The sequence below is a fragment of the Phyllostomus hastatus genome, unplaced genomic scaffold (genome assembly GCF_019186645.2).
Source record: "Phyllostomus hastatus isolate PE091 unplaced genomic scaffold, TTU_PhHast_1.1 phas_scaffold_1066, whole genome shotgun sequence".
Classification (NCBI taxonomy): Eukaryota; Metazoa; Chordata; class Mammalia; order Chiroptera; family Phyllostomidae; genus Phyllostomus; species Phyllostomus hastatus.
The window spans coordinates 14,631,731-14,641,707 of record NW_025334004.1 but is presented as its reverse complement, the minus strand read 5'-3'; the positions used below and the strand labels follow the sequence as shown (position 1 = coordinate 14,641,707).

Sequence of the window (9,977 nt, the reverse complement as noted above, 5' to 3'; positions counted from 1 at the left end):
GGGGCGGGGGGGTGGGGGATGAGAGCTGCACCGCGCGGGACAGGTCGCCGGCGGCGCCCGACGGAGCAGGTGATTTCCCCTGCAGCCCCCGGCCCAGGCTAGGAGAGTCGCAGAGGGCGTTGATCCGGGGTGCCTTTCTGGTGCTCCCCCACGGTCCCCCCCGGACCCGCGTTTCTGATTCTTGCCTTGGCCTGTATCAAGGCACATCCCAGCTCGCTCAGGCCGCCCCGATCTTGTGTCCCGCTTGCAAGGGCCGCAACTGCATCCCCATGCCCTCAGGCCCACTATTCTGGACCCTTACGGGGATCCCGCTAGCTCGTTTGGGGAGCTCCTGCTTCAGGGCTAGCAGTACGATCGCACTTCCTGCGCTGCACCCTCCATCCGCTCGTGCTCTCGCTTGACTTTGGATGTCGGAACCCCTTGTACCCCGCAGTGTCCTTGGCGCCTTTAAGACCTGACTTCGGGGTGGGGGGACAGTGATGTCCTCTGGAGTCAGCGTTTGGAACTTGGGCTCCAGGAGCCAGGCTTCATAGGGGCTGGGAGAAACAGTGAAGACCTCCATCCTAGAACCTCTGAGCGCCACAGGACTGCTCCCACACTCTTCCCCAGGATGACTCCTCCCACATCACCTTCTGTTCTCCCTCCACCTTGAGCGCCTCTCCACCCCAAGAAAACAGCATGTGCTCCTCCCCCCAGGCTCTCTTCAGTTTGTCCGGAGAGTCTGTATGGAGCACCTGGAGAGTCCAGGCCTGTGCCAGGTCCTGAGGATGCTCTCTGGCCAGCTGCGGGCAGTGAGGATGGGGTGGTCAGTGTTGGCTGCAGGGAGGACGTGAGTCCTGCAGAATGAGTGGCAGAGGGAAAGATGTTATGAGTGGGGATAGTGGTGTGAGCAAAGAGCGTGAGGTGGGCAAGAGGGTTGGGGGCATTTACATCAGGAGAGCTGGTGGAGTGGAGTGGTCAACAGCGGGGATTCTGGAGCCAGATTGCCTGGGTGTAAATCTGCCATGAACTCACTTGGTGACCTTGGGCAAGTTAATCAACCTATCAGTTCCCCATTTCCTTTTGGGTAAAATGCAGTAATATGATAGTATTGGTATCTATATTTTAGGGTTATTAATTGTGAGGATTAGGTATGCTAATACATGTAAAGTGCACAGAACAATCCCTGGCACATTGTGAGCAGTCAGTAAATGCTAACTATTGTTCACAACCACATCTCATTTTTGCAGTTAACCAGTGAGTCTCAATTTGGAGCCTCCAGGAAGTAATGGGGTTCTGTGGGCTATGTACAGAATTTGAAGAGTCTTATGGAAATTATATTCTTACCTAGAGAAGGCTGGCGGCCCAGGCTGCAGCTTCCCCAACTCGGGGACTGTGGAGGAGAAATGCTAGGAGAGGCCTCTGGGCAGGAAAGAAATGAGGAAGGCCAGGGGATGGAGAAGGGTTAAACAAAGAAGTGGCAAGCCTTGGAGGCTGGGGAGAGTTTGGACACCTCAAGAACAGGAGGAAGGAGGACACTCCCTTGGGAGACAAGCTGGAGCAAATGCTCAAGGGAGGAAGACATTTTATTTAGGCACAGAGAGTTTTCCAGAAACAACCCCCTGGTCCTCACACCTTGGTTAGAAACTTGGAGGCATCAGCCACATCCCTGACAGCTTCTTCCTTAGAAACTGGGTTTTTAGGCAGCATCCTTGGGCCTCTGTCCCAGCAGAGGTTTCCAGGCAACTGACAGCAGCCACCATACAGGTAACCCAGGGTGGATGTGGGTCTCTGAAGGGGGATGACCTCCCGGGGGAGCCACGTGGAGGGGTCTGGTCTGCCTGGTCTGAGCAGTACTGCACCTCCCCAGGGTCCCATGCTAACTAAGGCCTGGAGCATCCCCCTGCTAGACTGGGGCTTCTCAGCCATCTCTGAGCTGTCACAGCAACTCTGTATTACACTCAGGGAACCAAGAAACTGATCATAGATGGTAGGCCTGTCTCAGCCCACTTAGAAGTCTTGATGTCCTTTTGTCCCCAGAGTAGCCCCTAGAATATATGCTCGATTAGGCGACCTGGAATTAAATCATGGCTGCCGCAGTCAAGCCAGGTTACTTTGTGCAAGTCATTCAACCCACTGAGCTTCAATTTCTTCACTGTAAAGCGGGCAGTAACTGTTTATTGAGTGTCTACTTCAGATGAGATTATGAGGGTACAGTGATGAATGAGCCAGGTGTGTAGGCCCTGCCCTCATGAAGCATCAAACACTGCCTAGACGGTTAGTTAGTTATAGCTGTGAAAGGTGCCACTAGGTGAGGAAAAGGCAGTCTGCAATGAGCATGTCATGTGCAGGGGACCAAAGGAGTTCCAGAGGGTCAGGGACAGCATGCCTTCAGGACAGGAATTTTAAACTGAGACCCAAAGGAATTAGGTCAAGGGGTGGAGGTGGAAGGTTGCCTAGGCAGAGCCCCTTGCCTCAAAAGAGCTTGAGTGCTGGCAAATTGAAAGAAGGCTGGAGTGGACAGGATGGTCCAGGGAGGGTGTTTATGGTGAGGCTAGAGAGAGGTAGGCAGGAGTAAGGCCCTGAATCAAAGGCCACAAAAGGAACCTAGACTTACCTGATGGGACATGGGAAGTCACCTGCAGATTATAAGCAGGAAAAACTTTTTGTTTTAATCACACAACTGTGATTTTTGTGGAGAATAAGCTGTTGGGGGAAAGATGGAAATGGGGGTGGTGGGGAAAGGTGAGGAAGCTTTTGCGGTTAAGAAGAAACGAAGCAGAGTGGGAGCAGAGATGCAGACGGGCTGAGAGATAAACGGTCAGGGCCTGGTGACCGATTGGATGTGGGAAGGCGAGAAGTAGGGTGGTGTCCAAGATAATGCCCATACGTGTGACAGGAACAGCTGGGTGTGTGGACAGGCGTTTTACTGAGGACGGCCTGGGGGGAGTGAAAGGCCTGGGTGTGCTGAAGAAGAGGAGGCTGGACTAGAGGCCTGGGCTTTTGGGAGCTGGTGACACAGAGCTGGTTTATAGAGATGTGGGCCCAGATGGAACCTTCCAGAGAGAGAGAGAACAGAGTGAGGAGAGAGGGGGAGGAGATTTGAGCCGGAGCTTTGCTGCCACATTTACAAGGCAGCAGAGAGGGGACTCTGGGAAGAAATGACCAGGGAGGTGGAAAAGGAACAGGGGAGTGTGATGCTCAGAAATCAACACTGGTGCTGCTTGAAAGGGCGACTGTTAGCTGAACCCGTGAGAAACTGCCTTTTTCTTTTTATTTTGTAAATCAAAAACGGGCAATAATGGCAAGTGCATATGGTTCAACCTAATTCGAGCAAAACCTGAAAAGGTAACTCATGACCTTAGCCTGAGAAATTTTGGTAGCGACATTGGGCAGAAGCCAGACAGGAGCTGGGGAGAAGTGGGCAGAGTGGAGAGGCGTAAGGGAGTGGGATGGTCAGGACTCCGTGACTGATCGAGTACAGCAGGTGGGGTTGAGAGGGTGAAATCAAGGGTGATCCGCAAGTTTCAGGTTTGGCAGCTGAGCGAGTGAGTGGTTTTGTCAGCTGGTGAAACAAGAGGTGCACATTCGGAGAGGGAATGGGCTCAGACCAGGAGGGCAGGGAGTTTGGACGAGGTAGAATTTAAGATGCTGCTGAGTCTTGTGAGTGGGATGGAGAGCTGACATTTGGACCTGTGGGTGTGCAGCCATTCATTACCGTCTGCATGTTCCTGACTCCCAGATACAGACGTGGAGTCAAGCACATGTAGGCGGGAATGACATAAGTCAGTGAGTATTTATTGAGCGCCTACTACATGCAGGTGTTTTTTGGAGGTACTAGGGTTATTATACCAATGAATAAGACAAAGTCCTCCCCACCTTCTTGGAGCTTGCTTTCTATGGTGGAGGACAGACAATAGGCAATTAAACATAAAATAACATTAAGCCATAGTAAATGCTATAGAGAAAATAAAGCAGGGTAACGGATTAGGGAGTGTGAGGAATACCTATTTTGGTAAGTTAGTCAGGGGAGATCTCTCTGAGGAGACAGTATTTGAGCAGAGCCCTGGAGGAGGTGAGGGAACGAACCATGTGGATATCTGGAGGAGATAGGAAGAAGCTGGGCAAGGCTGGGGAACAGCAAGGAGGCTGGTGGGCTGCGACTGGAGTGCGTGAGAAGGGAGTGGGGAGGTGGTAGAGGTAGCCAAAGGCCAGACCTTGTATGGCTCCGTTGGCCTGGGAAGGAAGATGGAAAGTTCTTTGTAGTTAGCCCCAAGCTGCTAGAAGAGCAAGGAATGGTGAGGAAGAGAACTGGTGGAAGACTGCTCCTTCTGTGCAGGCCCTGGAGCCAGAAAAGTCCCTTTGTGCCAGAAGGTGGGTGGCCCATTCTGTGTGGGGGAAGGGTTGGTCTTGGTCCTGAGGCCTGCTCCTTGGGGAGGGGCTGGACAATGGGCCCCTTGTGGTTAGACTTGGGGGCCAAGTGGCCTTCTCAGTGATAGGATTCCTGAGCCAGGAGGCATGTGACCCCAAGACTTTGGTTTCTTGCCAGAGGATCTGGGCATGCTGCTGGGGAGTCGGGTGGGGAGATGGAGAGGGGTCGGGGGAGTGGCAAGGGGAACCATCACACTGGAGGCCTCCTCATGATACAGCCTCAAGCTAGAGGACACGTGGGCAGGGAGGGGGCTGTGGCTTCCATTAAGGGGAGGACTGGAGAGCTGGAAGCCACAGGCAACATGAACAAATGGTTTTCACAGCAGGGCAGGAGGGAGGAGCTGGGCGCCCCTGGGCCTAGTGGGTAGGGGCAGGCAGGAGAGGGCCTGATAAGCCTACCTCTTGTGTCTCTTCAGAAGGGGAGAGAGCATGGAGCTGGAGAGGATTGTCGGTGCTGCCCTCCTTGCCTTTGTCCAGACACACCTCCCAGAGGCTGACCTCAGGTAGAAGCAGCTCTCCTAGGAAGAGCGTGCTGGGGCCAGAGTCGGAGCTGCCTGGCAGTGCTCTGGGCCATGGCCAATGGAAAGACGGGATGAGGACGCTCAGCTCTGTTCCTGAGATGGGGAAGGGCTGATTATGATTTGCTGGTGTGGCCTTCTTATCCTGTGGCTGTCGCGGTTGTTGGACAGATGGGAAACCAAAGTTCCATGGGAGGATGGGATATTCTCTAGCCTCGGTGCCTGAGGTCTGACTCATGGGTCCCATGAAACCCAGGGCTGGAGCCTTAGGTGAGGTGGGGGTGCCGGAGGCTTCCAGCGTTTTACCCATGGCTTGTCCTGTTCCCTTCTTGCAGCGGCTTGGACGAGGTCATCTTCTCCTATGTGCTTGGGGTCCTGGAGGATTTGGGCCCCTCAGGCCCGTCAGAGGAGAACTTCGATATGGAGGCCTTCATTGAGATGATGGAGGCCTATGTGCCTGGTTTCACCCACATCCCAAGGTGGGGCCTGCCCGGGGCCAAGAGGACAGGGGCCAGCTGATTGTGGAGGGTGGGCAGAGTTGTCCTCTTACCATCCTCCTTGTCTTTTCAGGGGTACAATAGGGGACATGATGCAGAAGCTCTCAGGGCAGTTGAGTGGTCCCAGGAACAAAGGTGAGTCTGGAGATCAGGCACTCAGATGACTCATAACCCCCATCCCCAAAGCTCAGGCAAACCTGGTGCTCTCTCTGCCTCTATCAGAGAACCTGCAACCGCCAACTTCAGAGGTCCACAGCCAGGTGCCCACCTCCCCAAAGCCCCTGCAGCAGCCTGAAAAGCTCAAAGAAGAGACGAGGGCTTCTCCTGCTGCTGGGGACACCAAAGATGAGGTTGGTAGAGGAGGGTGCCGATGAGGGAGCTGGGGGGCAGGAAAGGAGGAAGTACTGCCTTTTGTCAACATTTATGCCCACAGGCAGCCAGTGCTGAGGAGGAGATGCTGCCAGGGGTGGATGTGCTCCTGGAGGTGTTCCCTACCTGTTCGGTGGAGCAGGCCCAGTGGGTGCTGGCCAAAGCTCGGGGGGACTTGGAAGAAGCTGTTCAGATGCTGGTAGAGGAGAAGGAGGAGGGGCCTCCAGCTTGGGATGGCCCCAACCAGGTATCCTCTGATAACCCCCCTAACCTATGCAACCCCAGCTACATGCCCCCTCAGTGTCAAACCTCCGCCCCTGGCCTATCGCCATATGCTTCTCTTATTGGTGTCCTAGAGTTTAGAGCAGGCTTCCCCTCTGCAGGACCTGCCCAGGCGCCTCAGAGGCCCCCAAAAGGATGAGCTGAAGTCCTTCATCCTACAGAAGTGAGTATGGGCTGGGCTGGGCTCTTAAAGGGTTTTCCCAGGGTGGCAGGAGCTTCACCTGACCAGTTTTTGGCAGGTACATGATGGTGGATAGTGCAGAGGATCAGAAGATTCACCGGCCCATGGCTCCCAGGGAGGTGAGAGAGTTGGGGCTCCCAGGGGTGTGTGGAGTGGGTGGGACGGTCTCCTGGCTTCTGCTACTCACTGATTGCCTGACAGGCCCCCAAGAAGCTGATCCGATACATCGACAACCAAGTAGTGAGCACCAAGGGGGAGAGATTCAAAGATGTGCGGAACCCTGAGGCCAAGGAGATGAAGTCCACATACATCAATCTCAAGCCGGCCAGAAAATATCGCTTCCACTGAGGCATTCGCCGGACTCTGCTAGAGCCTTCTAAGCTTAGATCCCAGAGGGATGCAGGAGCCCTACAGCCCCACACAGGGCTGCCCTAACTCCTGACCCCTTCTCTACCCCTTCTTTCTCCTCCTTGCCCTACCATGTTAACCTCCTCTTGGAGCTGCCTATGAGCACAGTAAAGGTGGCCCCAAGAAGATGAGTGCGTTCTGGTCATTTCTGCCTCAGAGCTGGGGTGCTGGAGGAATGTGTCCGTCTGACCTTCCCTCCCAACCTCATATTCCCTGCCTCCAACAGGGCAGCGCCAGGCAGGAGGGGGTAAAAAGCTTTTTATTTGAAGCTCCAGGGTGGGATAGGGCAATGGCCTCTCACCAGAGGCCCCCACAGTCCAGTTTCCCTACAGTTCATAGTCAGGCCCTGACACACAGTCCAGCTGTGCCCCCAGGAGGGGACGGGTCAGACCTGCAGGTTGACAAAGGGTGCAAAGCCTGCCATGTCCTGCAGTAGCACCAGGGCCTGATGCAGCCGCGGTTCCACGTCGATGTCCACACCCCGCTTCCGCAAGCGGCTCAGGCTGGGCTCAGCCACACGGTGGCAGTGCCGCACCCGCAGTGAGCGCAGCGCAGGGCAGTATTCAGCCAATGTCCTGGGGGAGGAGTTGCATGAGGCTAAGGGCACGAAATCGCTACACCCACCGTAAGGGAAGCCAGCAAGGTCCCTATGTATCCCTGTAACTCGGGGTAAAGTTTTTCTTCCATACACGAGGGAGAGGGCCTGGATTGGGGTCATGCACTTAACGCCTCCAGTGAACCAGAGACTTCTGTCTCTTAAAGGGGTTACTGCTCCTCAGCTCCCCTGGTTGAAGAAAAGCCAGAAATTTGACTTTGTGAGTGAAAACTGCCAATGTGTAAATATTGGTTCAAAAGGTTTTAAACTGGTCTTTCTGGTTTAGGCAATCCTGGGGGCCTTTCCTGTTCAGAATGGGGCTGCCGAGGTCGAGGAAGACCGGAAACCCCAGTTCTGCCTTTCGACTACTGCCCACCCCTTCCCCCAGAGGCTAAATCATTGCCCCCCTCCCATCCCACCGATCCCAAGCCCAGGCACCTGACGCCGTCGCTTCCGACGCGGAGGCAGCCGGTTAGGTCGAGGTGCTCAAGTTCCGGGCAGTTCCGAGCCAACTCCTGGATGGCGGTGTCCCCTACATTGGCGTTGATCGCCAGCGAGAGGCTGCGAAGCCCCGAGCCGCACCTCTGTGCCAGGTACACGATGGCCTCATCCTTGAGCTGGCGGCAGGCGGTGAGGTCCAGCTCTTCAAGGGCCGGACAGCGGTCGACGAGACCGCGCAGGGCCAGCCCGTCTACCCAGTCACAGTGCGCAAGCGACAGGCGCTGCAGGCGAGGGCAGCCCTCTGCCAGCGCCCCCAGCGTGCGGCGGCTCAGTAGCCCGCAGCCGGCCAGCGCCACACTCCGCAGCTGCGGATTCCGCGCCAGCACCGGTACCAGATCCAGATCAGACAGCCATTCGTGACACGGCGCCAGCGCCAGCTCCTGCAGCCTCTCGGCGTCCCGCAGCAGCCAGACCAATGCGGTCTGCGGGATATTCGGACCCACCTGTGGGCAGGGAGTCAGCTAGACTTTCAGCTGGTGCGGGGGACGGGTGGGCGCTACCTATCCGCCCCTGATGAGTTCTTTTCTGGCAGCAGCCAGCACTCGGGGACTTTGCCACTTACCCTCCCAGGAGAGACCCCACGCTCCCTCTGAGTTGATACCCGGTATTCGCACTTTGGGAATACTTCCTGCTGGGCGGATCACTTCCTGGGCATTCTTGGAGGGCCAAGAGGGTCCAGAGGGTACACAGAGGCACTGGGTTTGGGCTGGAGGCGGGGCGGGGGCAGAACCCAGACGGGGGCGGGGCTCCAGCCCCTGGCTCACCTCAGCGGCGTCGAAGCGGCGCAGCCCTGCCAGGTGCAGCTGCACTAGGGCCCGAAAGGCCCGGCTGACGCGCTGCAGCTGGAGCAGCTGGCACAGCGGGACCCGGCTCAGGATGTGTGGGAGCAGCACGTCTTCCCAGGGCAGGTCCAGGAGCCTGTGGGTAAAGGGGCGTTGCCGGCGGCGTCCCCCGGCCGCTGTTACCCACGAGTACGCCTTTGTTACGGTCCTGCGCTCTGACTCCTAAGAGGGGCCCCCAGGCCTGCTTGCGTTTAAACTCCCCTCCCCCAGGTCCTCCTTCACTCTCTCGGCCCCTCCGATGCTAGGTACCTGACGGCTCCGGGCTCTTGCTCCCCTCCGGACGGCTCCATCGGTGGCTCCTTTGGCTGTCTACTGCGCGTGCGCAGTAAGGACCTCTGGCTTTGACTTAGGAACAGCTGCTACGAACCCGCCTCCTTGGACTGTAGTGACAGACCGATTCAATCGAGTGCCGTCTCACTGAGGATCCTCTCTGAAAGCGTTCCGGAGAGATCGGAAAACTGAGGGCGGAACAGACCGGTGGTGCAGCATTAGATCTCGCCTTCTCCGCTACAAGGCTTGAGACCCGAGTCTAGAGAAGGCGATGATGCAGCAAACACTGGCTTCGTTTTTCGTCTTGGGCCAGTGAATGGCTCTGGGTGAAGTGGTGATGGGAGGAGCAGGAAAAGCCCAGCGCAGAAGGGCGGAGCCAGAACTCAAAGGTTCTGGGCCTACCGGCTGCCTTGTGGTCGCTTTTAGCGACTGACTTTGAAAAATGGGAAGAAACTATTTCTTACTGGCTGGCACGTAGTAGGTGCTCGATAATTTTTGACTGACTTGAATGAACAAAGCTAGAATTTTAATTCCTTCATCAAGTAAACTTGCCTAAAACCTTCCGTTTCTGGTTTATTGTAAAGTACAGAGCTATCCAGCCTCTTCCACTTCGACGATTTGGAAAGGGTTTGAACTTTGGGAGGAGAGATACAGGGAGCGCTAAGAAGGACTATATCTCCAGCCGGGTCCCTTTCCTTCCCCAGGAGGTCTAGAGTTCTGAAAAGAATACTTGATCAGCTCAGCCCGCCAGGAGTACTGCTTCTCGGTTGGCCTGGGGGGCTAGCTGTAGGGTCTGAGCCTGAGCCGCCCTGGCGCAGTGACGCCCCTGAGCTGTGGGCCACCCTCTCACCGCGTCCCCGGGCTCTAGTTCCACGGTCCGTTCCCAGTAACTCGAGGCAGTGCTTTCTGTATCTCCCATTGGTAGTGAAGGTGTGAAGGACGCTGAGAGCTACTGTTGTCGCTGAAAGCTGCCCCCAGCGGGGTTGCACTCTCGGTGCAGTCCCTTCACCTGCCCTTTTATAAAGAAAACTGCTTCCCATTCATTATCTCATCAGGCTTCGGTCACCTCTGCAAGGTGGGCAGGTCTGTTCTGTCACTCCACTT

General features: G+C 56.0%; 2 protein-coding genes across 4 annotated transcripts; one reads left to right on the top strand and one right to left on the bottom strand.

Annotated features, from left to right (window-relative positions):
* On the top strand, positions 1-6,793 carry CUEDC2 (CUE domain containing 2). 3 transcript variants are annotated; one of them, XM_045854558.1, is made up of 10 exons: positions 25-69; positions 4,319-4,353; positions 4,827-4,913; positions 5,264-5,407; positions 5,499-5,560; positions 5,648-5,775; positions 5,859-6,041; positions 6,151-6,239; positions 6,316-6,376; positions 6,459-6,793. In XM_045854558.1, exons 3-10 carry the CDS (start codon positions 4,840-4,842, stop codon positions 6,603-6,605), a joined length of 888 nt encoding a protein of 295 aa, XP_045710514.1. In that variant the 5' UTR covers positions 25-69; positions 4,319-4,353; positions 4,827-4,839; the 3' UTR covers positions 6,606-6,793. The 3 variants fall into 3 exon arrangements, with proteins under 3 accessions (XP_045710516.1, XP_045710514.1, XP_045710515.1); XM_045854559.1 differs by having other exon boundaries at positions 33-69; positions 6,178-6,239; XM_045854560.1 differs by lacking the exon at positions 4,319-4,353 and having other exon boundaries at positions 1-69.
* A 115-nt stretch (positions 6,794-6,908) lies between these two features.
* FBXL15 (F-box and leucine rich repeat protein 15) lies at positions 6,909-9,430 on the bottom strand. Its single transcript, XM_045853776.1, has 4 exons — positions 8,853-9,430; positions 8,526-8,679; positions 7,699-8,204; positions 6,909-7,240 (listed from the first exon to the last, which is right to left on the bottom strand). Exons 1-4 carry the CDS (start codon positions 8,891-8,893, stop codon positions 7,051-7,053), a joined length of 891 nt encoding a protein of 296 aa, XP_045709732.1. The 5' UTR covers positions 8,894-9,430; the 3' UTR covers positions 6,909-7,050.
* Positions 9,431-9,977: the final 547 nt, after the last annotated feature.

Excerpts from the sequence above, each read along its gene's own strand:
- CUEDC2 (XM_045854560.1), top strand. The coding sequence starts at position 4,840 with ATGGAGCTGGAGAGGATTGTCGGTGCTGCCCTCCTTGCCTTTGTCCAG. Across the intron at positions 5,776-5,858 it reads CTGGGGACACCAAAGATGAG|GCAGCCAGTGCTGAGGAGGA; the intron begins GTTGGTAGAGGA and ends TTATGCCCACAG. Across the intron at positions 6,377-6,458 it reads GGCCCATGGCTCCCAGGGAG|GCCCCCAAGAAGCTGATCCG; the intron begins GTGAGAGAGTTG and ends ATTGCCTGACAG.
- FBXL15 (XM_045853776.1), bottom strand. The coding sequence starts at position 8,893 with ATGGAGCCGTCCGGAGGGGAGCAAGAGCCCGGAGCCGTCAG. Across the intron at positions 8,680-8,852 it reads CAAGAGCCCGGAGCCGTCAG|GCTCCTGGACCTGCCCTGGG; the intron begins GTACCTAGCATC and ends CTTTACCCACAG. Across the intron at positions 7,241-7,698 it reads GTCGGAAGCGACGGCGTCAG|GACATTGGCTGAATACTGCC; the intron begins GTGCCTGGGCTT and ends CTCCTCCCCCAG.